This window comes from Phaseolus vulgaris, chromosome 4, assembly GCF_000499845.2.
Source record: "Phaseolus vulgaris cultivar G19833 chromosome 4, P. vulgaris v2.0, whole genome shotgun sequence".
Taxonomy (NCBI): domain Eukaryota; kingdom Viridiplantae; phylum Streptophyta; class Magnoliopsida; order Fabales; family Fabaceae; genus Phaseolus; species Phaseolus vulgaris.
The window spans coordinates 490,223-517,356 of NC_023756.2; the positions used below are offsets into that span (position 1 = coordinate 490,223).

A 27,134-nucleotide genomic window follows, 5' to 3' on the forward strand; every position below is an offset into this window, starting at 1 on the left:
GATCTTATTAAGATCAAAAAAGATAAAGAAACAAGATAAACTCAAATAAATCAACATATAAACAAAAAGTATGATAATCTTAATTGATGGTGCAAATCAAAGTGTAATGGGATACACTCACTAATAAAGTAGGGGTAGTACAAGTCAAAATTTAAACTAATATGCTTATAGCACATACCACTTCACTATTCTTTAACTAAACAAAATTCTTACACTCCATACCATAGCATATAACATAAGAACATGATTGGGCTTAAGGAACTAGACATGATCAAATTTACCAGATATTTGGAATGAATAAAATAAAAGTATATATTTACCTTAATAACATTACCTCATCATAATTTAGTGAATCATATACAGATAACACTTTGATAGTAGCTTTACCAGGTTTTTTTGCCTGGACAATACCAAAAGCAGATACAGATACTGTAGACGAGTCTGAAGATAGCCATCTGAAATCACTCACTGTTTTTGCACAACCTACATCACAAGGATCAATGAGTATAGAAACAAATATCAAGAATAAGCTTGTTACTTCAGATTGGAGAAGATGGAAAAGGCTTCCAACCTCCTATAGCCTTTAACTCCACCTCCTGATAAACACCAGGTGACCATGGCAATAAGATTATTCCACTTTCATTATCCAAGGTGAACTTTACTTTATCACAAACAATGACTTCTTGCACAGCTTTGATCATCTGCAATATTTTAACTAATAAATGAGAACCTGGTCTTGAAAAGGTACTAGGGAATTCCTAAGCCAGGCAACAAATAGACTCTCTCTCCAACCCCAAAAAAAAAAAAAAAATGTGAAATAACCACACAGCAACATATGGTGCAACAATTAAAAGACACAAATAAATGAGAAATGAACTACAGAAAAAATATGCTGCTAAGGCTTCTATGAAACAACAATCACCTCCTTTTTGTCATCAGCCCCACCAGGGTAGCTCAAAGAAGCTGTCAACTTTCCAAGTCCTGGTGAATAAGCCTCCAAGATTTTAGAATTCCGCCAGCCATGTTTAACAGCAATATCATTTGAAACCCAAAATGTTTTCCAGTATTGATCAGAATCATTATCATAAATCTTAACATCATCATTCTGCAATGCAAAGATAAATGTTGAAAACTGTTGATAGAAAAACAAAACCAATTCATATAAGAGAAAACATATTGATTGCAAATGGGAAGTTCCAACAGAGAGGTATAACCCATAAATATAACAAAAGACACAAGACTAGCAATGTAAATGGAAAATATCAAAACCAGAATGTCACGGCCACATGTTTTAATCCTTACATCAATGGGCAAATAGAAGATGTGTCCTAACCATTTGTTATGGAGTAAGAACTAGAAAATAGAATACTTTAGGGCTGGAAAATCACATCAGTACATGCTCGGATCAATTAATAAAGCCACAAATAGAATAAAATAATCTTCTTTTAGCTATGAAGATATCCTAGGATATTGATACAAAGGTGTTGGAGATCTTCCATTAGTTAGAAATATAGTCAAATTATAATATATAAGTGGATGTAAATCTCATTTTACAAACCAATTTTATGAAGTTTAGTAGGCTTAAAGTCCATTTTCTAAGAAAGGGTGATTAGGTCTATTATTTGGCAAATGGTATGTAAAACACTTTTATTGATTTCTTGTTGCTCATTTTGTGTCCACAGTTTGCGTTCAATTATAACATTCTCTCCTTCTAGGATTTTATACAACATTAGAGAAGAAGTACTTTATTTGGCACCTGCCTGGTGTATAATCATTTACCACAACCCTGGGCAGATAGGAAAAGGTTTTCTATTTATATAATGCATAATGCACAATAGCTACTCTCATTTGTGTTTGCCCTCTGCCATACAGATCATTAGATGGTCTATTTAAGATCTCACGACTTTGGGATCATAAAACAGAGACGCAATACAATCAAGGAAAAGTAATGCTGATACTAAAACAATTTATAGTATCCCTTTTCTATACAAGAATTTGTTCTTTAACTTTTTTCATTTTATGAGAGAGAACACAATAGTAAAATTATTATATAGATAAGTCCCATCAGAAACATTAAAAAACTTGTACTAGAAAATCTAACGAGCCAACGTAAATATGTTTTAACATTGATCGGTTATGAAAGTAGAATCATGAAAACTACCTCTGTAATATAAATTTCTTGTGCATCATGATCCTGTGCAAAAACCTTTATCTGGATAACATATTGACGGCCAGCTACAACATACCAACGAGTCATTAGAGGGTTAGAATTGACTCCTTCTACTGGATCACCAGAACTAGATAAAGGTGATATATATAGACATAGAGAAGCTGGTAGGACCACATTCAGTGAAGACACTTGTACATGGCCAGCAATCCTAGTATCTTCAACAATAACAGCTGTCATGCCCAAGTTCCATGCGTATGCTAACCCAGTTTTTGAGTCAACCTGAGCAACTGAAGCATTTGAGACAGACCACTGGTGATGTGGTGAGGGTAAAGTCACCACTGTAAATGCCAAAGCAAAACATTGGTAAGAGTCTTGATAATATGCTGACCAACTTCACAGAAGAAACAAAAATACAAGTCATTGGATCACATAACAGTTATCCTAACTTTCAAACATGAGTAAACAATATCCAATTAAAAATCTTCTAAGTATAACTAGCATCAATCATTAGTTGAAATGAAACATTCCTTATTTGCTTGATAAGAACAAAACGAAAATGCAAAGATGAAAAATCAGGAATTCTACAAAAGAAAATGACAACATCAGCAAAGAATATTATATAGACAAACAAGCAAATTGGTCCCTCTTCATATCTGAAAAAGGTTTGTTGCTCATTGCTCCATTCAAATACACCAAGCAACAGCCAAAAGAGTAAAATTCTTTGGCCCCTTATCCCTTGTTTGTACACCACAAAAAATATATTAAACACACTCAAAAGCAGGTAAAAAATAGAACTCCAAATTAGAACTCTTAGAAGGTATATTTAGGCTAACTCAACCTTACAAAACTAGTTTGTAAGGTGATGTTTGTACTTACATATGTACTATAATTTAGTCATATCTCTAGTCAATACGGGATCCCCAACACACCTCCTCACACTAAGAATTAGATATCTCAAGTGTGTAACTATATATTTATGGGTGGTCCAATAGCAGCCAAGTAGTAAGAGACATAATAGGCCCGACAAACCTCGATAAGACAGGCTTTGATACCATCTCAAAGAGTAGACTTCAAAGTATAACTCAATCCTACAAAACTAGCTAATAACGCGAGGTTTGCATCAACTTATGTCCTATAATTTAGTCATATCTCTGGCCAATATAAGATTTCTAACAAGAACATACTATTTCCCACCAAAGAGACTATATTGTAATAGTATTTGATAAAAGGAACAAAAGCATAAAAGAAATCAGTATAGTGTAGACAACAGGAAATTCCTTCTAGTTCTTTTGTTTTGTCAGCATTTGCTGATGTTGTCAGGGGAGAATGGAAGGTTTGATTGCCTCATAATAATAAAAAGCGAAAACAATAAAAAGATCCCATAAAATAAATATAATCAAATATTTGCTTTCCAGGTAATCAGAAAATGAATGCTATTATAGTATTTTATTTAAGAAAGAAAAGAATTTGTAGAGTAAAACAAAAGAGTGCAGGACGACGAGGAAACCTCAAAGAATCACACAATGGGTTTATCGGTTACATCCTCCATGCAATTGGATAAAATGCAACACAAATGGGCAACCAAGTGTTGGGAAATCTCATATTGTTTGCCTCAATTCTTGGAATGCGACTTATATATATCTTGAGCAACTTTACTTGATGTCAATTGGTTTTAAGTTGAAATCTGATATGATATCAAATCCTATCATTTATCTTGGTAATTGCCTATTTAGGTAGGCTCGGCTCGCTTGTTCTAGCAAACATCCACGGAAGGGGGTGTTGAGAAGTCTCACATTGACTACCTTAATTCTTAACTCTTGAAGCGCGACTTGCATATTTGTTGAACAACTTTGTTTGATGTCAATTGGTTTTAAGATAAAATTTGATACAAAGGGTGCACCTAAGAGGGCTGGTTGTGGAGGTATTTTTGGGGACTCCAGGGCCTTTATGTTTGATTGTTTTTGCAAATTCTCTTGGAGTACGGTCATCTTTATATGCAGAAGTACTAGGTGTAATTTTAGCATTCGAAACTGCAATTGATAAAAGTTGGAATCTTCTTTGAATTGAATGTGATTCCCAACTTATTATCCAAGCGTTAAAGAACAATAATATTATTTCTTGGAAGCTTAGATATAGGTGATTGAATTGCTTTGATTCATCTACACATATGACTCTTTATTTTACTCACATTTTCAGTGATGGGAATCAATGCTTTGATAACCTTGCTAGCTATGGTTCTAGATCCTAGGGTTTCTCTTAGTGGGAATAATGTACCTGATTTCTTAAATCCTGTTTTTTTAGGGATAGATTTTCTCAACCACATTATAAGTTTTCTTAGTGGGTTTTGGCCAACTCCACCCATTACTTGTATGACTCTTTTAATTGTTTCTATGGTATTTTGGGTGCTGCAGATTATTGTTGTAATTTGGGGTGCCAACATAGTGATGTTTTAGCACTTCCATCTTTAGTAAAACAGCTAAAAGAATAAAAGAATTCACTCTTTGTGAATCCGAAAAGAAACTTTGTTTGGAAAACGAGAGTTAAATGAAAATTTACCTACCCAAAAGATGAGAAGGATGAAACCTCCAGCTGATTCAGAAATTACTGAACAGTCACCTAGACAAATATACACACACAGACAAAGACAATTTTGAAACATCATTCTCTCCTTTTTACTGCCCAAACCTTTAAACCTAATAGAAAAAACAACTTCCAACTTAGACATAGAGTACTCATCCAAAAAAATTAGAGAGATCCCCGATTTACAAATGAAGGAACAGATTATTCTTTGATTTAAAAATCTTGTGGCCCAGAACACACATGTCAAAGAAATGGACCTTGTGAGACCTATACACCTGTGCTGTACTGTAACCTTTCCATGGTACTAAATGGATTGTGAAATACAGTCCAAAACAAAACATTAGCATTAGAAATTTAGCTTTCGAAAAGATGTTGGACCATAATTTCAAGGAGAAGGACTGCAGATTAGGAGATTTTGTTAAAAGAATACAATCAAGGAGGGCAAAAATTTTCCTAAAATACAGAAAAATGAAGAGTCCCCATCTATAGATGGCGAATTGCATAAGTAATCCTAGCTGCTAATGCTGCAATTTGACAGCATAATCACACAGATATCAAATTTACAATTTTAAACAACTTGCACTTAGATTTGAGTTAAAAGTAAACAACTTAAGAAAACCTTCAGGAATATTTCCCCGGATGACTTTAAGGGTGTAGGGAATGACTGCACCAACAAGCACAAGAACTGGTGAAGGAGGATCAAGGGACATAGCTTCAGCAACAGTAAGAACAATCTCATCAGCTAAATTCTTTAACTGTGGCTCAAGCAAACGCACTGACACAGTCTCATGACCAATCTCAATTCCCTTTACTACAAACAGATCTGAAAATACACCCTGCAAAACAGGACCAGAAAAAAAACGGTATAATATTAAATATGCATTATCATAATAACACAATGACTTAACCTACTTAAACCAGCCAGTAGTGGACTTACGTTGTCTTCAAGATTTATTTGTATATCTAAGTTACCACATAGTCCTCCACAATCACTAAGGGGAGAATGCTTTAGTGGAACATTAACAAGGTGATGAGGTAATCCATTGGCTTCAGGCATAAGGCTCCACATAAACTGTAAGCCAACTAATGACGAAAATACATTTTCTGCAGCACAAGGGAAGTCCAATAAATATTTCCAATCTGATCAAGACTCAATTGAGGAGAAAAGATGACAGGAAATTAACAAAATTTTAAGCTGGAAATAATTATATATTCAAACATCAATATAGACAAATAAATAAATGCTGAATAGTTGAATGCCTGTACTAAAAAGGCAGAAAAGAGTAAATTGAGCTTCACAGCATCTATAATGCCAATCCTGTCATAGTATGCCTTCTTTGTTAATTAAAGCTCATTTCATTATCTTCATGAAAAGAAGATGGCAAAGAAAGCATATTTTCGAGAGAATAGTTTTGTAAAGGCAAGAGATAGAGCACAGCAAATTGTAAAATCAACCATGTCCAAGAAATCCACAATGAATTCAGACTTTCATGATGTGTGAAAATTCCATGATAAGTACAAAACTAGTAAGATATCACAAATACCTTCATTATCAAAGGCTCGAACACGTAGAGTTGCAAGCCCCTCTAAATCAAGTTTAATAGAATTATGAAATATCTGTATTCGTGATATATTGTCAATAAAGACTTTGCAGCGAATCACAATCCCAGTTTTCAAATCCGCAGCATAAACAGCAGTTTCCTTTCGCCCACTGTAAGGGGAAATGGATCTTAATCTTGCACTAGTCGAGCACTTGCTGGTTGAATTATACTCCGGCTCAACAGACAGAATATCATGATGATCCCATGACCTAAGTATGTACCACAAAAAGCATCCTAATCAACTCAATAATAAATTATAACAACCAAAACCAATCAACAAACAGAACTTGAGGAAACCAGGGAATCACTTTTTGAGAATAACAATTTTAAGGTCAATTTTTGTCAAGCTTCTGAAAAAGCCTTGTTTGATAAGAATAATTTTCAAAAATTGTTTTCAAAATTAATATCTCCTTTTTAATTTCTAGTTGTATTGTCAAAGTACAACTGAACTGAAATTACATGACCTAGTTGTTTCCTCTATAATGATTCAATTTTCAAATGAACTTTCGGACCAAGCATTTTTTATAGAGAATAGAAGTATGATATGAAAACTAAAACCCAAAACTCCCTCATGCCTTTCTTTTGTTAACAAATTTTTACAAGAAGAAAAAAGAGTTCGGACAAATCGTAAACGTAGTTTCTTATATGCTTCGGATATTGTTCTCCATTTAGAATTATAGTTTAATTCCAGTAGTCTGCACAACAAATGTTAACATTGAAGGCCAGCACAAGTTCCCGATGCAAGACTTCAATTCTCATTGAAAAACTACACCAGAAAGCACTCAAGAAAATATGTCTGAGTATTATCACAAAAAGCTTATCGTAGCTGCTGCAGTTTTACAAAGAGTTTCACCAATCACGTTTTATGGAATCTTTCGCAAATTAACGAGGTGAAATCCAACTGATCCTAAAACAGCACAAACAACAATCAACACTTGAGCTACTACTGCATGCATTTAAGTTTCGTCCTCATTTGTATCATATGTAGAACTGAACTTAAATGACATGACCTAGTTTTGTCTTATATTTTTATTATACTTCAACACTTGTCCTACCACTGCATGCATCTAAGTTTTGTCCTGATTTTTATCACATGTAGAACTGAACTGAAATGAAATGACATGACCTAGTTTATTCTTATTTGTTTACTATACTTCAAAATTGCGAATATAAAATCGGAGCGAGTAAGTGTGATAGAAAACGGAAGAGGACCATTGGAAGCAACCGTCGCTTCCTTGGAGCCTGTAATCAACTGGAAACGTCATTTTTGGCGGCAAGAGCAAGTTAACGTCAGCAATGTGAGGACCACTGGAAGCCGCGTGCGACGGCGCCACCACCACCGTCACCGCTACCAGCACACTCAGTAACAAGACCACGATCATCATTCCCGTGGATTAGAACGATCGTTCACAGCACACAGTTAGGAATTTTGCATTGCAGAGAGTTGAAGGAAGAGACGGATTTGATGTTGCGTTTGTTGAGAATTTCAAGGGTTTAGGGTTTTGATGAAGTGAAGAAGAAGAAGAAGAAGAATGAGAGAAACGTGAACAGAAACAGTGAAACGTGGAAAAGCAGTGTCGGTATTTTTTTTTTTTCTGCTAAAAAAGAAAGTAGAAAGTGAGTAACGTCTTTTAACACAAAGATATAAAAATTAGAAAGGAAAGCGAGTCTTTTAGCTCATTGAGAGATGCAAATTAAAATTATCCAACTATATACTTCTAAAAATATTAAAATTATCCTTCCAACAATAATTTAAATATCCATTTATATTCGACTTGTTAGTTTGCACATGGTGTTATCCTTCTCTTATGGTCGTTGATGGTTCGTGGGTGGGATGTTTGGTGCTTTCTTAGTTAGTTTTGTATTGACTTTTTTTAATTTTGGAATATAAAATTTAAAAACTTATTGTATTATAAAATTTGAAAGTTTGTATTTGTGATTTTTTACATTTTAGATTGTACATTTAAAATATAATTTAGTATTGTAGATTATATAATTTTGATATTTTGGATTGTGCAATATGAAGTACAAACTTTATATTTTGGAATAGATTTGTATTCCAAAATACAAAATTCCTATTCTCTTTAGAATACAAAAATAATAATATATTTTGAGTATTTAATTTTTTGGTATAATTGGAGTACATTGATTGTTGAATGTGGAGATGGAATTCCAATTTTGAAGCAAAATATTTGATGAAGTATATAAGATGTTAGAAGTGAAAGAGTTTGATTTAATGAAGTTTGTGATCAGTGAAAATGAATTGGGCGAATGAGGTTGTGTTAGAGATTTTACAAAAAATGAGATAAATAGATTTTTATTCTTTGTTGTAAAAAGTTTGACAACTCATGTAATTATGTTGTAATATATTTTTGTAGGTATTTAATATGTGTAGGGTGGCTTTTCGACTTGGTTTTGTGATTATCATAATTAGATCTCACAAAACAAATTGACAACTTGGAAGAAATATGTATATGTTGGTATGTTGTGAATGAGGTGACAAGTATAGAAAATACAAACATGATTTGGAGGTGACAGTAACTCATACAAGAAAATGTGATCGTCCTTTCAAATTGCAGGGTAAACTTATTCGCAATGGAAAATATTGGGTATCAAAGGTAATATATGGGATTCATGATCATGAAATGGTTGAGATGTTACTTCGTCACCCGTGTGCTAACAAATTAAAACCAAATGAATATTTCATGGTCGTTGACATAATTAAAAGTATAGTGAAGTTGTTAAGCATATTAGTTACTTTGAAAGAGAACAATGAGGAGAATGTCACAATATTAAAGCAAGTATACTATGTCAGATATGCAAACAAAAAATCATTGAAATAATCCATAACTAAAATGCAACAACTAATGATGTTGCTAGAGTGTGACAAATACACGATTTTTTTTTTGACACACATCAATTCAGTTAAATTATTGAATGCATTTTAGCATTGTGTTGTTGATGGATATCACTTATAAAACTAACAAATATATGTTGTCTTTACTTGAGATAGCATGTGTGACATCCACATGATTGAGTTTATTTGTTGTTTTTGTGTTGTTAGCAAGTGAATGAGAAAACAATTTCATTTGGGTTTTAAAAAGACTTATGGAGTTGTTTTTTAGGTTTGATGTGTTCCCTTAAGTCATTATCAGTTACAAAGACATTATTTTGATAAATGTAATTAGTATTGTCTTTCCTGAAACTTCCAACCTTCTCTGTGTTGATTTCACACTAACAAAAATATTAAAGTAAATTGTAAAATGTTCGTTGATTCTATGCAGACTTTTAAAGTTATCATGGATGCATAGGAAAGTGTGACTAATTGTACATATTGTGAAGCATTTGTGAAACATTTTAAATGTATTTGTTTGTCGTGATTATTTATTGAATATATGAATAACCTATAGGTCATTTTATAAAAAAATAAAATTTTGTAAAGGCGTGGAGAATTACAATGAAGCATTTGGGAAATACAACATCAAATATGTATGTTTGTAAGTGTTCACTTTTTTTCATAATATACATACATGCAAAAGTTATAGGTTTAAGGTTCTTGCTTATTCTATAATATGCTTATACTCACTGAAATTTAAAATGAGTACTACAAAATAATATGGAAGACTTTTGTATGTATCGACTACATGAGTTATTACAACTAAAGATGTTGTCATATATCCTCAATTGTTTTTACATACATTTATACATTGAAAATAAACATCATTTGAAAACAAAAACAAATTTGAATAAAAAAAAGGGAATTGTTGTTAAATTAAATTAAAAGTTCTCATAAAAAGACATATAATTGTCCATAAAATCAAAGCAAGAATATTAACAATACATAATATAAAAATAGAAGTATTTTGCCTTTCATGAGTGTCCCGTACATGATGAGAATGTCTAATACAAACAATCATCTCATTCATCATGTCATGTGCTAATTGGAGTGCAATATTTGTTCTTTCCCATGTCGGGGTGTCTTTAGCAACGTGACCATAGTCAGTCATCCTCTGCAAGACATTGATGATCCGCTTGAATATACCTTGCATCCATTGAAATGATATTTGTTAATGACTAGGTTAAAACAAAATTTGCAATAAATAATAAATAATGCATACATTGAATAACGTAAGAACTTACTAGACATGCACGATCCTGCTGCAATGTAGGGTTTGTGTCTCCATCCTATGGATTTCGAGTGTGACAACATGGTAATACAACCAGTCGATCTTCCTTTGCACCATGAACTATATATGGGTGTGACACAATTTTGAACCACTACATGTATTCGACTGCACATGCAAATGCACGAGAAGCGAATGTCACACCTATGACGAGGTGGTCGACAAAGTATAATCATCTGTCATGTATAACGGTTAGAACTCCATCGTCATATGGTATGGAAGGCAAACAAATTGTTTGCTCATATACATTCCCGAGAAAATGTCAATGCGTACACATACCCATATGGATGTATAAAAAAAAACATTGACTCGAACGCCCTACTACGGTGATGGTCTTCATATGAACTCCAAATAACCCTAACATAAACTAGAACATCTAATTAGACCCGCACAATGCCAACAATCTAGTGACATATCGTGCTTCCTTGAGGTGAACCTCCTAATAGATAGATTTCTTTGTACTCTTATCTATAAATAAATTTCTCTTAAACACGTGCTACATGTCTTGGATGACTAGAAAAGACCAGACTACCTCTACCTGATGATGTTTAGCCTGCACCTTATTAATTTTTTAATTTTCAAAATTTTTCTTCATTTAGAAATTGAGAATCTGAAATTAAAAAATACATTTTTGAAAAAAAAATCTGAAATAGATTCTTGTGTTCCAAAAATGAAATTAATCGAAATCTTATCATATGAAAAAACAATCACACAGTACAAAAATTACACTTAAACAAAAATTATGGAAAACAAAGTGCAGAAATTCCAGAAAAAGAATTTTGAGAATTCTAGAAAAGGGATTTTGAAATTTTGATAAGTGTTATAGAATACCAAATTCGAAAATGTATCATGGAAACCAAATTTGAAATACCAAATTTGAAAATGTATTGTGGAAACCAAATTTGAAATACCAAATTTGAAAATGTGTTACGAAATATCAATTTCGGATCCTAATTGCTCTAACTTCCATGCTAATTTACCAAAAAGTGCTGCTTATAACTCCTGAACCTCTTCACTCATTTGCTATTTTTCTCATCAAAACCCCTTATATTAGTATATACAAATCTCATGAACAAAGTTGTTAAACTTAAAAAACTTATATTAGAACATTTATAAATAATATAATAATTCAAAAATTATATTAAAATATCCGTGATAAATTATTCTATAAATATTTGTTTATACTTTTTACTATATTATTATTATTTTTAGTTGATTATATTATATGTCCTTTTTCAATAATTTTTTTTTTATATTTTTCTAATATTATTATACTTTTATAATTATTATGTTTTACAAAAAAAAAAAGTTGTTGGAAAATAGCAAAAGAGGAGAAAAAAAAAACACTAAAACATTAATTTGTAGCTCTGTCTAAGAAATGGCGAGAAAGAGAAGAGAAAGCAGAGAGCAGTGAGATCGCAGAGGAGAATGTGGAAACGCAAAACGACCTGAGAAGGGCACCAACACGGATCTGAACGTGACGATAGGAGAACGCAGCATCAACAACCTAGACGGACAAAAAATTGGAAGAGAGAAGAAGAACCAGTGAGCACTTCCGCAGGTGCGTTCTGCATAAATCGTGACCTAGAAGCAAATATTCAGGTGTTAATTTTTGCGTTTTGTAGTGTCCAACCGAGTTCGTTGAATCGACTTTAAACTCGCGATTTCACTCGAGTTTGCTCGAGTTCATTCGAGCTACTGAAAAAGATTCTAAGTTAACAAGGTTCGAGGGTGTGAGAACGTGAACTCGTCCGAGTTTACGAGCTTACTTGCGATCTTGATATTGCATACATCATGATGTTATTTATAAAAATCAAATGAAATTTGGAAAGAAACACACACGCAAACTGATTTTATTATGGCCATGCTGTGAGTAACAACATGAGGGTGATTTTTGTAACTGTTAAATTTTGCTTGTAATTCATCAGTTTGATGCTTCATACATCAATTTTGCTTGTTATTTATAAGAATAAAATGATATTTGGAAAGAAACACACACGCAAACTGGTTTTATTATGGCCATGCTGTAAGTAACTATATGAAGGTGATTTTTGTAAAACAGTGTTCAATTTTGCTTGTAATTCATCAGTTTGATGCTTCATACATAGAGGAAATACATACCGGGCATTAGTCAATAATGAAGAGCATCCTAGAGTCAACGATTTTATGTTCTATGTATGAAGGTTACCTTTTAGATTTGTTTCCAGTTTATCTCTACCTGCTTGGTGGTGTTGTTATTGAAGGAACTAGGGGAGGCTATTAAAATTAGGAAAGTAAGAGTGCTTGAAGAAATTAGAACTGATTTATTACAAGCATTTTAGTTGTCCCTATAGAAATCATCTTTCTACATGCGCAGTTATATTCAATCTCAATCTTTTTAGAGGATATCCAAGTGATCTACTGCTTCCTTGTGAAGGTGAAGACAGTGCAAAGTGGAGCTTTATTAACTCACTGAAAGAGTTCAGTTGGATCAAATCTGCTTTAAAAAAGGAAAATAAATGACACATTAACTGGTAACAAATCTCCCACAAATAAGGAAGCAGAATAACAGATATATTTCTAGGAAGTAAATCTGATCTGATTGAGATTTATAACTTGATCCTACAAATCTGGACAGATATAACACTCCTAATTTATCCATATCTCCATAATTTATTTTCAATCGTAAAATTGTAATATTCCTAATGAATCCACATTATCTAATATAGACATTCAGCACATGCTTCTTAAACCACATCCTTTAATACATCTACACAAGGTAGATTTTATACTTTGGCTGAATATTGTTTTGTTGTTATGAAATTAATTCAGGAAGAAATTGAAACCCATATATATGTTGAATTATCAAGGTTTCTTTTGTTGTACAATGACCCATAACTGTCTCTAAAGTACATCCTGCGAAATATGGCATATGTAGTTGTCTCTATAAGAACCAGCTATAGTCTGTAGAAAACTCCTAATTGTTTTCATTCCTTTCAATTTCAAAACCCTTACAGTTGCAGAGGTAGCTGGTTAAATTACTGGTCCAAAGCCTTCCTTTTTTCTTCACCCTCTCCTATTCTCGAAACTCCATGAATGGAAATCTGAAAATTGAACGCTACATATGAAGTCCTCACGATGACCCTGGAAAATGATATACCATAGAAAAAGGAACTCTATAAATGTACTCCCTGTACTATGTATGCATAGAGCACGTGGTGATTGCAGTATGTATAGGATATAATGGTTACAGCAGAAGTCTACTCTCTCTATATAGTATCTACTTTAGTAAATGTCATTTGCATATGATTTGGAAAATGTTACTGTCACAGAGTGGTATAAACTTGAAGTCAGGCTAGGAATAAGACTTTGATAATTAAAGAGCTTAAAAAACAAAGGCCTAGCAGATCAGTGGACGTGGGCTGTCAAGTCCATTAGTTAATCACCCCACCTAAAGAAGTGAGAAGGCATAGAAGAAAGAATTATGAAAGGGAAGAAAATGTTCTATATTGTCATTATTATGTCTGACATTCATTTTCCTGCAATCTAAGTTTTTTTTTTTCAGTTTTATTATATTTTTGGTAAACTTAGGTATTTCTCAGCCAAAAATCATAAGAATATCAATTGTTTTTTCATTTTTGTACGAATCTAAGATGTTTTTGACCAAAAATCAAAGATTAATATATACTAATACCAAACATATTTGAGAATACAACAGTGGCCTCGTACCTTGATTTTTTGTCATCCATACTAGTGTTCCATATATAATTTAGATATTTTGATTATATGAGATTCATTTTTTAATTCTATTATTGTAACTATTACAAACAGGGTTTTAATTGACCCACCTGTTGTTAGGCCCCACTTCAGTATTAAAGATCCATCTGTTTCCAAAGACAGATTTTAGTGGCAGAAGAGAAACAAACTACCATGTATTTATAATTTTGACGTCTCATCAATCATCACTTCTCGCCATCATGGATGAAATAGAGCCTCCTATGTGGTCTAAGGCATAGTGATACATGAAATATAGTAGGGCAAAAACATAGTATGTAGGAGACACACAATGACAGGAGAAATTGTAAATAGGATAGGGATTGTGGGTATAACAGTGATAATCTGGTCCGTGGGTTGGCCCAGGTCACATGGGCTTTTTTGTAGATAGAACTTTATATCTCGTAGACTTTTTAGCCCTGAACCATATGTGCTTGGAGTTAGGCATGTTATGTTATATTGACTGTCTAATTGTGTTTTGTGGATCAGAAGAGGGAAGACATGGGTGCCAACGAGAACAGTAGTGCAAAACCAAGAGTGCGCCCAATTGTACGCTTAGGGATCTTTCTCATCTCCCACAGCAACATTGTCAGGTATTACTGCTGATGCTGTTGCTAATACTGCTACTATTATTTTCGTGAGGGTAACACTATTAAGAAATCAAGAATTGTTTTTTTTTTACTGAAAATCACATTGGGAGGCATTGGAAATGATGCAGGAGGTGCATTAATAACACTTTTAATTGTGCTTTTGGTTTTTTAATCAGTGCTCTAAAGACACTAGTTAACATTATTATTATTGTTGTTGTTATTATTATGTTGAGTGATTTGAGTTTAATAAAACTTTGTTCTTTCCAGCTTGGTTTGTTTCCTAGCAGGGGTGGTGGCTCTTCTCCTTCTCCCTGTCCTTGCCAAGAACACCTACATTTCCGAGAATGCTCTCATGCCAGGTCATTTCAATTCTCAATTGACTTCATGCTTCTTTATATTTCCATTTGTGCAGCCTCAAATGGAAATTTGGCCAGAAGCACTAACTGACATAATACTTCTCTGTCTGAACCTAAATGCTTGCAAATAGAGAAACAAACACATGGCATACCTTTTCCTCTACAATTCGCTAATTCTAATTTTTACCTGGTTCTGCAGGTTCTGCAAACAACATGCTCTCTACTCACCATGTCTCAGACGCAAATAAATTCATCAAGGACTTAACTGATCTGGAGCTCAGATCCATGGCCTCCCCAATGTAACTCTTTTCTTCCTGTTATCATAAGAGACTTTATACAACTTCACAAGGAAAAAAAGAAATAATTTATTGTTATGTTTTAATACAGTGAAAGTCAAAAACTTATTGCTCAGTATATGTCAGCTTTGGATGCTGAAGTTACTTTCCACAAGTTTTACCCTCAATTCAGTCAATTTCATCCGCTACACTTCTTTACCAGTCCTGATTCAGGTATAATCTCCAAAAATGGAACTTGTTCTTCGTTTGGAGTCAACACTGTTGGAATTATTAGGGCACCACGTGGGGATGGAAAGGAAGCTATTGTCTTGGTGACGCCTTACAATCCAAACAAAGTTGGTTTGGGTGAGGCTGTGTCCTTGGGTATTGCTTACTCAGTGTTCTCGCTGCTTTCGCATGCTACTTGGCTGGCAAAGGATATTATTTGGTTTGTGGCTGATTCACAATATGGGGAATATTCTGCAGTGGCTTCTTGGCTAAGAGAATATCAGGCCCCTGTTTTCCACAAAGTTGATATAGTTACTAGTGAAACATGTAATGAGAGCAGCACTTTTGATGAACTTGGACAGGGTCTTTATTTGGATGGAAAGTTAAATGGTGATTTTAGACGTGCAGGAACTATGGCAGCAGCTCTTGTAATTAAGGTTGCAGAGCAAGGTAACCAGTATGAAGACAGTCTTAATATTTATGCAGAAGCATCCAACGGCCAGATGCCAAACCTTGATCTTATCAATATCGTAAATTATCTGGCAGTTCACAAACAAGGATTGCGGATTAAAGTGAAGAAGATGTGGTCTCTTCTTGACTCATGGTGGCTCAATACTGTGGGTATTATATTTGAATCCTTGGGAAAAATTGCTAGAAGCTTAAATCCTCAGTGGAAGTTTGGTATTCCTGCTTCTGAGTATGTAGAAGGTGCTGCTACACTGGCAAGTTCATTGTATTACCAGGTGTTTTATTTTTTCCCCTGTCTAAAAGGTGTATGTTATGATATTCCCTGTGACCACTTCATAATATTCTTTATCTGTATATTATTCCTCTCAGGGTTTGGGTGTTCCCACTGGCCCTCATGGTGCCTTCCGTGATTATCAAGTTGATGCAATCACTCTGGAAATTTCACCTAAAGTTTCTCTTACTAAAGTGATCAGGCGTAACGAATTCATACTTCGTGGGGGAAGGTATGTGCCATTCTTACGAGTTGCTTTGTATAACTATTTTGAAAATCAAACATCAAATAAATGACTGGCTATCAATGGAATTATTGTAAAAGTCTCACAATTTTTTAATTTTAAATTATATGCAATGACATGTTTATGTTTGCCGTTTACAATAATGAAACTGTACAATAATGTTTATGTTTTTGAAACCTAAGAAAAAAAAGTTCTGGATAGTTATTTGAAGGTTCGGTTCAGTTTTTGTCATTAGATATAACATGATGTATTTTCACAAATTGTTATATAAAGGCTGGGAAAGTTGAAGAAACTCCAAAAATGTATTTTCACAAATTGTTAAACGAAGGAAAATCTTGAATTCTCATTACATGCTAAGCTTTAATTCTGTGGAATAATATTCGCTAACATTTTATGAACTTGTGTATCACTGCTCATGTATGTTATAAAGTACAATATCAGAAGATCTTTCTCTTTGTTTCATCCCCGTAACAAAATGTTTCGCACTCATTGCAGGTTAATTGAAGGAGTCATACGCTCAATAAACAACCTTCTTGAGAAGTTTCACCAGTCATTTTTTTTGTATCTCTTGACATCTCCTGGTAAGTTTGTGTCGGTTGGAGTTTACATGATTCCATTTGCATTACTTGTGGCACCACTTCCAATAGTTGCAGCATATCTCCATTCCAATGCTAGTAGTTCCACTCCCCAAAACCCATCCACCTTAGGAGTTGATGCCAACCACAAATCTTGGAAATGGTTGAATTCGGCTAGAAAGGTTTTGATCTTTCATTTATGGGGTGTTGTTGTCTCCTTACTCCCATTTTTCTTATGTCAACTACCCAATACCACCCCAACGATGAACTTTATATTGTGGGGTTTTGCATCAGCTTTTAGCTTGCTGATTTTATTCTTCATATCGGGTTGTCCAATTTTCGAAGCAGCTGCATCTCAACCTGAGAAAAACAGGTGGACCAGCTTAAAGTCTGTAACTATATCAACGACATTCATCGGTTTGTCTCTCATGTCCGTCATCAACTTCGCTACTGCAGAAATTGGGGCTTTACTTATTGTCCCAATTTGTCTATTGGCAAGACCATTGAAGCTTGATATTCAAGCTAAGAGCTGGAGAACCTTACTAAGAGCCTCTTGTAATATTGCTTTAGGTTTTGTTCTGTTTCCTCCGGTTGCATTTGTTTTACTTAAAGGTGCATTTGAAGATTTTTATGGTATTAATGTTGGTGATTACTGGAACTGGGTGGAATCCCTTTGGGCTTGGAACAGTGCTACTTACCTCTACGTAGGTGTTGTTCACCTACCAAGCTGGGCACTGTGTATTCACATTTTATTTCATCCATGTTGACATATCTACTGTTACTTAGCCAGACAAGCAATTCACGTGAGAATTTTATTATCTTGCTTTTTATGTTTTCATCTTCAATGATGAACACCATTCTTCTCTGCAAGTAATTATTTATAATTAGGCCAATAAGGCATTTTTGGATGTCAGGGAAGGAGAAACAGTTAAGTGATGACTCCAGTATTTTGGATCCTGGTCTTGAAATTGATGGCTAATGCGTGAAAATGATTCATGATCCATTCTTATTTGAAGTGATTTCACCAAACAAAAGCAGCTACAAGAGCTCAAGTAAAGCATTTATTTGCTTGTCACATCACATATACACGTGCTAAGAAATGAGGCAATATTGTACAGTGATTCATCTGCATTCAAATGAGTCAGAATGATTCAGAATAAAATAGCAAATAATAGACTTTTTTTCTAATAACAAAAAATTGTTATTGTGTAATTTTTGGTGATAATTGTGTAATTTTTATTAATTAAAAAAATTGATTAGAGCTTTTAAAATTTGTAATGTAAAGCAAAAATACAAGTTATAATAGTTCTGAATAATTTGAAAAGCTATATTATTTTAAAAAACTTTAGGATATTGGTAAAAATTGAAAATATTCAATGACTTATATTTTAAAAGCTATATTATTGTATTATATATAATAAAAAATATTATAATTTGAAATATTTTAATAAATAATTAATTTATAAGTTATTAAAAATTGAAATGATAATTTAATTTTATATAATTGATGATAAAAAGTTGATAATATTTAAATTTTAATATTGAAAGACACTAATTAAACATGAAATTATATTTTTTTTCTAATGATAAGATCAAATAAAATAAATAAATAAACAAATAATAAAACAAAAAAATTTCTTTAATTTTTTTTTACTTATTTAAATAGGGGATAAACACATTTAACCTTATGAAAAAAGACTTCGTTACACCCTTGAAATGTAAAAAATAAAAATAAAATAATTGTTAGTTTGTTATCACATGCACATGGAATATGTTAAATAGTACTCATGACTATATATCTTATCAATGACACTGCATCAAATTTGGCATCATTATTTGGGTACAAACAACCCATTTGGTGTGCTGTAATTATCCATCTAACACCTAATTTCAATGTTTTTTGACATTGTGAACACATCATAAATTATTATTATGAGTAAAATAATTTTCATTAAATTATTATTTGTTGTTTTTGTTATAACTATTGTTAATATAAAACTCAAAAAAAGTTTATTTAAAAAAATTATCATTTTTAAAAGAATGATTATAATAAAATTAAAGTTGAGGATTAATTAAAACACACGAGTTTAAAATATTTTTGTGTATATAAAAACAAGTATTTATTTACATTAGGGTAGTCCGAAGTCTTAAATAAAAAGTTTGTCATGCATAATTAATATATCAAGTATTATTATTTTTCATAAATAATAATGTGTTATACTTAAAAGTATATGAAATGTAAATTAATATTAAAACATAAGAAATAATATATGTACATGCAATTTTTATATTCGTAGAGTTATAAATTATATACTTTTCTATTTTTATGATAATTATCTTAAAAAGCATATTGAATTTTTTTTATTACATCCAATCAAGCACTTAAAAAAATATTAAAATAAATTTCTTCACACTAATAATCAATTAGAAATCATGTTACTATAATTACAATACTTATTATCAATTAGAAATCTTACTATAAAAGTATATAAAGTGACTATGCATGTCACTCTCTAATTGAACAGTTTAAATATTTTTAATTCATTTAACACATTTAATGATTTAAAAAAAAATATAATATTAATTTCTTAACCAATGTGTTTACCATAGTAGCAAAATCGTTCTTCTTGCATTCCTTGAAAACCAAAAAAAGAAACAGAAACTGAAAGGCTTCAACATTACAGAAAAAGAGTTTTGGTTTTGTGTGTTCTTTATTTACAGAACTCTCAAATCCCAATCATAGTATTCTGTTCTCCAGATTCACACGCAACTTCAAAAAGAAGTAGCAACTTTACAACACAAGCACAAGAGACACTCTTCACTTTTTCATACCCAAATTATTGATAACCATTAACCAACAAACTTTTCACTCTTAAGTCTTAACACACACTTCATTACTCTCTCTCTAAGTCTTCTTCATTTCTCAGTTTCATTTCCAAGTAACAATTCTCAGGAGAGAAAATCTATAAGCTTTTTGCTCATAACCTCACAAGCACCTTGCTTTCTTTTTTACCACTGTTAGTTGCTTTGGATTGATTTCTGGGTCAGTGTAGGTTTTTCCTTTTTCCACGAGCTTGGTAAAGTTTTTCCTTTCTGGGTTTTGTGATTATTGGGTTGCCATGGATCTGGTGGGATCTTCTTGTTTTGAGTCCTGCAAGGTCCAAGTGAAGGCCAAAGTTTCGTTTTTTAGGATGTGATTCAGCTGCTGAACGAGTTTGAAATGGTGGGTCAGTTTTAGCTGATAAAAGGGGTGAGCATATTCAGAATATGAAGCGTAAGGTTGTTCAGCACAGGTGGAAGAAGAAGCTTTTTGCTTTGATCTTTGTGGTGTTTTGCTTGGGGAGTTTCTTGTTTATGCAGACACGTTACAATCATGTTGTGGGGTTGGTTTCATTGCAACGCCATTTTGTTTCTAAGCCTGAGGTTCAGAGCCCCAAGATTGCGTTTCTCTTCATTGCACGGAACAGGCTACCTTTGGAAATAGTTTGGGATGCATTCTTTAGGGTACTTTCTTTTCTCTTTTATTGATCTCTGTATCATGAAAATAAATAGGGCAACTACTTTTATTGGTCATTATTTTACAGCTGACAAGTTTGATATTTTTCAGTTAGATCAGCACGAATGAGTTTAGTTATTTGATATCATTATTAACACAGCTTTGCATCACAAAGTTTAGTTATTTCTATATTTCTCTATATTTTTTGTAATAATAACGATGTGAAATGTTTTTACATGGTTGTGTCTTGGATTGAAATTGCTATAAGTAAGTATTTGTCATTCCATAACAAGATAATCCCAAATTTTGGGAAAACAACAAGTTTTGCTTACATTTAGAACTTATAATTGTGGCCTTCTCCTTAAAATAAAAATATATAATTTTGAGGTTTAAAAATCCTAATTAAATTGAATGACTTATATCCTTTTTTCTTTCCACATAGCATGCCCATAAAGAGTATGTTGATTTTTATAATAACTAGTTAAAAATAATACACATGATGATTTCTTATTTGTTGATAATGTATAGTGTAAAGAATTTAAATTCCAATCTTTGTAGGAAGGGGGTAGAGCTTTTAAGTGATAGGAGGCTTAGAGGCTAAAGTGAGGTACATCAATTGTAGTTAGTTTAATGTCTTAATGATTCAATAGAATCTATTTTTATTTTTGTCCAATTTAGAGCTTGAGACACTTTGAATTGCTAGCTGATTTTTATTGGAAGATGCTTTGTTCATGGTATTCTGTTGGTGTTTCTTGAATGCACTGCTAGTAGAAGTAGTGCTGGTTATTCTCCTTTCTGGTCATACCAACATTTCAACATTAGTGCTAGTTTGCATTGAAGATGCTAATAGACCCTCCTGATTTATAAGTGTTCATAGTAGATGTGAATTTGTCAATCTTCCTTTACATGTTTTGAAAAGCAATGGGTGATCAACATTGCTTTTATTCCATAGAGTGCTTTTTGTTTACTACAGAAACATTTGTGCATTTCTTCAGGGAGGCGATGGAAAATTCTCAATTTTTGTTCACTGCAGACCAGGGTTTCTTCTCAACAAGGCAACAACTAGATCACCTTATTTTTTGAATCGACAAGTTAATAATAGTGTACAGGTTAGTCTTCTTTTTTGTTTCAACAGAATCAATTTTTGTTTATAAATCCACTTTCCTTGTGATCTGTTATGTGGTGTTCATATTGATAAGGGATTACAGTTGACTTGGGGTAACTTACCCACTGCTTATGCTGTAAACAGTTCTTTTTGTGAATTCAAGTTTGTTCCAACTATTTTCTATGCTAGGCTAATTGTTCTATGGATAGAAACTACACTTTATTGCAGAGAGAATATTAGTTATTCTGAGTGATTTTATATGTAAAAAGAATACCAAAATAATAAGGGTATCGTTGGAAAGAAATTAAGAAATTTATTGAAAATTATGGAAGTTAAAGGTCCTCTCTTTGATAAAAAGAAGTAATTCCCTGATAGAATTAAATTTCCTTGATCTGTAGTTATAGGTATTCTTAGTAATGTTCTTTGTTTAGAAGTGTATACTAATTATTTTCTTTTAGGGAGATGATTGATGATTAAGATGCCTAATAAGAATGATTGTTGTGAGTTTTTTAAGTAGTTAAACTTATTGCTCCCAACTACAAAGATTGAACACGACCATTCTATAGTTGCAATTAAGTGCATTTTTTTAACTTAACAAATTTGGGAAACGTATATTCCTTGCTGGCTAACAGTTGAATCCTAAAAGACTGACTTCCTTTACTCTTTGTAGGAGTTTCTGCACCTGTGCCATCTAGAATTATATTGAATATTTTGATTTGAATGTTGCATTTTCTGTGCTACACTACACCCAGATCATGGTTATGTATTTGTTTATATATAAACCTGATTGAATATAGCTCTTATCACAAACTTCCAAGTATCAATGAATATTCAGTCTAACTCATGTTTTAACTTGTTTGTCTAAAAGTGAAATTTGAATTATTTTATTCAATTTTACCAAATTGTATGCAAGTAATTTGTCAGAAAGTAGTTGTTGCAAAGTTGCAATCCCATTTTGTCTGAAAAAACTGAGGTATCTCCTGTTTTAAGTTGTTTCTCTAAAAGTAAACATTGAATTATTGTATTCAATTCTACTATACTGTCTAAAATTTGTCACAAAATAGTGCCAAAATGGGGCAATTCCATTTAGCTTCATGGTATTTATTTAGTACATGTGGATCTATTTCCAGGTGGAGTGGGGAGAAGCAAGCATGATAGAGGCCGAGCGCGTTTTACTTAGACACGCGCTAAGTGATCCTTTAAATGACCGCTTTGTTTTCCTCTCTGATAGGTGAGGGTATAAATTTGTTAACAGCTACACAGTTTTAATCCTTATACTTTTGCCTATCACTTTCTGGACTTACACTCTAACTACTCAGCACTTGGTTTTGAAAGTGTGGTTTTCTTCAGTTTGCTTAATTATTTGATAGAATAAATGCCATTGATGTTTCTCTATGCTTGAGCCTAGCACCTTACTATATTTCAGTTGATTGATTTCTTTTCAGCTGTATACCTTTATACAACTTCACCTATACGTATGACTACATCATGTCAGCATCAACTAGTTTTGTCGACAGGTGAGGATACACACTTGCCTTATACTTCTGCAGATTGGTCTGTAATGTTACCCCTTTAAATTTTTCTCATTCCATGACATAAAACTGAAATCTCAATTTTCATTTTAAATTACACCACTAAGTGAAGTTAGTGACACTATTGTTGTGAAACTACAATTCTTCATACAACACATTTTGAGAGTTTAAATTTGCTAAAAGGGGTACTTTTTGTTAAGCTTGGTAATTTATTTGCCCCCAACTAATTTGTTTTTTTGCATTAAAATATGAACAGCTTTGCTGACACGAAAGAAGGCCGCTATAATCCAAAAATGGATCCTGTTATTCCTGTCTATAACTGGAGGAAAGGATCTCAGGTAAAGGTCTAATGTTAGCTCTTAGTTTGCTGTAAGTTCATTCCGAAACTTAAAATACATGATATGCATTACCTAATGATACCTTCTTTTTCCTGTGTTATTTATATATTCTTCTGCAGTGGGCTGTTCTTACCAGAAAGCATGCCAAGGTTGTAGTGGAAGATGAAACTGTATTTCCAATGTTTCAAAAATATTGCAAGGTAATCGGCGACACGGTCCATTATATTCTGTCTTTTATGATTGGTATCGCATAATTTCTTTGAAATGTTGGACTCTTATACAAAGAAACTTACACATCAATAAGGACCTAAGAAAATGTGCCAATTTTGACAGTGAGAGTTGTAGGGAGTATGTCTGTTCTACCCTTTTGTTTTTTTTTTCACCTGTCAGGTTTCCTCACATTCTTGATCCATTAAACATTATAAACTCATTGCCGGCTTTGCATGCATGTTGTGGTGATGATGGATCTTCTTTTTAGTTTTTAAGCCACTCATCTTTCTTGTCTCTTTAATGCTCACAGCATTATCTGTTTCTTCTTCATTTCTCTTACCTATGTATTTAATAATGCAGAAAAAACCACTACCAGAATTTTGGAGGGATCATTACATTGTAAGTTCTCTACATGAAATTATTTAAAGATGTTCATTTTTTTACTATATTAGCTTCAATCAGTCCTCTGTTTTCTTTATTGAAATCATTTTCTGCTCATGAAGTAATTCAACATTTGATTGTGAACTGATATGTGATGCCAATTAGTTTCTAGTAAATTATATGAACTAAAAACATCTAATTATAATTTCTTCCTTCATGTAGCCTGCTGACACATCTAAGGTCCATAACTGTATACCAGATGAACACTATGTTCAGACATTACTGGCTGTAAGGATCCTTTTCTTTTCCCACCTGCACTCTTTTTTGTGTCTGTCTAGGAGAAACTAATTTTGGGTCTGTATTTGTATGATTTGAGTGACAGCAAAACTGTATATTTACATTGCTGCATTTCTAGATGTTTCAAAAAGTGAATTGATTACAAATTGACATTGCTGCATTTATTGAAGTTGAATAAAATGAATCACACTAAGATACAAATGATTAAAGAAGTTGATGTTTTTGAGTTCTATGTTAAACTATGACAAGGCTTTTCTTTCATTACAAGTATTTTAATGTGATCACTGTGTTGGTTCCAATCTACTTATTTGAGTGTTTGCTTTCCCAAATCCAGCAAAAGGACCTTGAAGCAGAAATCACACGAAGATCATTGACACATACTTCTTGGGATATTTCCAACTCCAAGGATCATGAGCGCCGGGGATGGCATCCAGTGACTTACAAGTACTCAGATGCTACGCCTATGCTTCTAAAATTTATTAAGGTTTCATCTTTACTGCCATTGCAAAATCTCCCTTTTGAATCTACTTCCATTCATGATCACTTTCATGCATCTTAAACAGTGATTGCTTGAGCAGCCAAAAACACTCAATGTTTTTATCTCTAACTATGAGGCTTGGACATTCCTCTTAAATAGCGTGTCTGTGTCGGACACACACATCGGACATCGACACTCGTAGGACATGTATAGGTAGAGTGTCTGATTCAAAAAATATTTATTGGATTTAAACTAATTTTAAAGACCAAAATAATTAGTTACTATATTGACTAAATTAGAGACCATTTTATAAACTAAAAAATTATTGGCATCTAAAGTAGTTTCTAGATTAGTATCTACCTATTAGTTACTAAGGTTTTAACTACTAGTTATGTTTTAAATTAATCTCTATTAGTCTTTTCGAAACTAATTTAGAATATAAAATATTAGTAGTTAAAACTTTGGTAGTTAATTTAGATACCAATTTAGAAACAATTTTATAATATTTTATTAATAATAAAAATCACATTAGATATTAATAATTTTTTAATCTCTAAATTAGTATCTAATTTAGCCAATATAGTAACTAATTATTTGTTGTCTCTAAATTTAGTTACTATTTAATGATTATCAGGTTGTTGATATGGTAAAGAGCTGAATATGCAATAAATCTCAGAAAAGTTGATCATTGAACTGTACATTACTACGGTCTCAGTCTGAGACAAACATATAAAGTGCATTAACTCTACTTCCATGAAAGAAAATGTGTTCAAGTTTGATGATTTGTTTTCAGGAAGTAGATAACATTTATTACGAAACCGAATACAGAAGAGAATGGTGCAGTAGCAAGGGTAAAGCTTCAACTTGCTTCCTTTTTGCAAGAAAATTTACTCGGACTGCTGCTTTAAGGCTTCTTGATTTGGTAAGTTTATGTACATTTCATGGTTTTCTTCAAGTGTTATAGTTAACTTTCAAACATTTTTTGAAGGGTCTTTTTGAGTTTCTTTTATTCAAGTTTTGCAAGTCATTTTTCTGGTTTTGTTAATTTCACAGTCTGTTGAGAGAGTTCCATGAAGAGAAGAAAGTGCTCAATGCCAGAAACTGATACAAGCCAAAAATACACTTAGCAAAACAAATAAGAGGGAGAAAAAGAATAATTTTTTTTATTTGTGTTTTATAATTTTCATACTTTTAATTTTTAAATAAATGCATTAGTCATGTATCTGCTTTTTTTTTAATTTCTTTTTGACCAAATATTTTTACTTTCTATTTCTTAAGTGATGGTCACGGTCCTATTGTATTGTATTATATTATATCTTACACGTATATCTACTTCTTTATCTTCTATTTATTTATTTGTAATTTCTATTTTTTTTCTCATTTATTCTCAATATAACACATTTGTATGTTTTCCATTAAATAAACATATTATTTTCTGAATGAACAATCCAAAAAGTTCATTCAACACCCAATATTAAAACCTAATCCAAAATATAATAATACTATAATATTTTATTTTTTTCAAATTATGGAGTGACACATTACAAGAAGAAATAGTCTAATCTTGAAAGTAGTTGTTGACCAGGTAAGTGAAGAATTAACAACTCTCTCTAGTTTCTGACAAATTCTTTCTGCACCCCTCAATATGAACATGCACCCATAATTTTTAAAATGACTAATTTACCTTTCTTTGAAGTGATTTTTGGATTCCAAAATAAACTTATGAAACGTATTTTGGAACACATTTATGAAATAATATAAGATTTTTAAAATAGAATTTTAACACATCAAATATATTCTAAAATAAGCTTATGTAACAAAAAATTCAATATAACAAACTTTTCAGTAGAATGAAATTTTCAGAACACATAAAATATGTTTTGGAGCAAATCATGTTTTGCTTTTCTTTTTCTATCCTCCATCTCTTCTTCTTTTATAGTGGTGGTGAGAGTAGTGGTGGGGTGCAATAAGGAAAAAGCAAATGAGACAATGCATTCATTTC

The 27,134-nt window shown here is 32.4% G+C and overlaps 3 protein-coding genes across 4 annotated transcripts in view; 2 read left to right on the forward strand and 1 right to left on the reverse strand.

Moving 5' to 3' along the window:
• Positions 1 to 8,033, reverse strand: part of LOC137836669 (nuclear pore complex protein GP210) — a 33,760-nt gene extending 25,727 nt beyond the window's left edge. The window contains exons 1-8 of the mRNA XM_068645358.1: positions 7,564 to 8,033; positions 6,295 to 6,560; positions 5,688 to 5,854; positions 5,370 to 5,586; positions 2,162 to 2,508; positions 923 to 1,105; positions 572 to 701; positions 335 to 483 (exon numbers count right to left, since the gene is read on the reverse strand). Of these exons, the coding sequence (XP_068501459.1) occupies positions 335 to 483; positions 572 to 701; positions 923 to 1,105; positions 2,162 to 2,508; positions 5,370 to 5,586; positions 5,688 to 5,854; positions 6,295 to 6,560; positions 7,564 to 7,736 (1,632 nt within the window). The 5' untranslated portion in view covers positions 7,737 to 8,033. The remainder of the gene's footprint in view (positions 1 to 334; positions 484 to 571; positions 702 to 922; positions 1,106 to 2,161; positions 2,509 to 5,369; positions 5,587 to 5,687; positions 5,855 to 6,294; positions 6,561 to 7,563) is intronic.
• Positions 8,034 to 11,840: 3,807 nt separating this feature from the next.
• On the forward strand, positions 11,841 to 18,113 carry LOC137836664 (uncharacterized). 2 transcript variants are annotated; one of them, XM_068645345.1, is made up of 7 exons: positions 11,841 to 12,137; positions 14,778 to 14,881; positions 15,146 to 15,237; positions 15,434 to 15,533; positions 15,622 to 16,480; positions 16,575 to 16,708; positions 17,216 to 18,113. In XM_068645345.1, the coding sequence occupies exons 2-7, from the start codon at positions 14,790 to 14,792 to the stop codon at positions 18,060 to 18,062; spliced, it is 2,124 nt and encodes a 707-aa protein (XP_068501446.1). In that variant the 5' UTR covers positions 11,841 to 12,137; positions 14,778 to 14,789; the 3' UTR covers positions 18,063 to 18,113. The 2 variants fall into 2 exon arrangements, with proteins under 2 accessions (XP_068501446.1, XP_068501445.1); XM_068645344.1 differs by having other exon boundaries at positions 11,844 to 12,096.
• Positions 18,114 to 19,903: 1,790 nt separating this feature from the next.
• LOC137836670 (glycosyltransferase BC10) lies at positions 19,904 to 26,500 on the forward strand. Its single transcript, XM_068645359.1, has 11 exons — positions 19,904 to 20,799; positions 21,787 to 21,900; positions 23,027 to 23,127; positions 23,342 to 23,413; positions 23,685 to 23,766; positions 23,886 to 23,966; positions 24,337 to 24,375; positions 24,580 to 24,645; positions 24,989 to 25,138; positions 25,926 to 26,054; positions 26,186 to 26,500. Exons 1-11 carry the CDS (start codon positions 20,563 to 20,565, stop codon positions 26,204 to 26,206), a joined length of 1,092 nt encoding a protein of 363 aa, XP_068501460.1. The 5' UTR covers positions 19,904 to 20,562; the 3' UTR covers positions 26,207 to 26,500.
• The last annotated feature ends 634 nt before the right edge of the window (positions 26,501 to 27,134 follow it).

What these genes read in the sequence shown, in the direction of transcription:
- LOC137836664 (XM_068645345.1), top strand. Translation starts at nt 14,790, where the DNA reads ATGGGTGCCAACGAGAACAGTAGTGCAAAACCAAGAGTGCGCCCAATT. An exon ending in TCCCACAGCAACATTGTCAG is followed by an intron (nt 14,882 to 15,145) that starts GTATTACTGCTG and finishes TGTTCTTTCCAG; the next exon opens with CTTGGTTTGTTTCCTAGCAG. An exon ending in TTCATACTTCGTGGGGGAAG is followed by an intron (nt 16,709 to 17,215) that starts GTATGTGCCATT and finishes CACTCATTGCAG; the next exon opens with GTTAATTGAAGGAGTCATAC.
- LOC137836670 (XM_068645359.1), top strand. Translation starts at nt 20,563, where the DNA reads ATGAAGCGTAAGGTTGTTCAGCACAGGTGGAAGAAGAAGCTTTTTGCT. An exon ending in AAGTTAATAATAGTGTACAG is followed by an intron (nt 21,901 to 23,026) that starts GTTAGTCTTCTT and finishes ATCTATTTCCAG; the next exon opens with GTGGAGTGGGGAGAAGCAAG. An exon ending in TTTGTTTTCCTCTCTGATAG is followed by an intron (nt 23,128 to 23,341) that starts GTGAGGGTATAA and finishes ATTTCTTTTCAG; the next exon opens with CTGTATACCTTTATACAACT.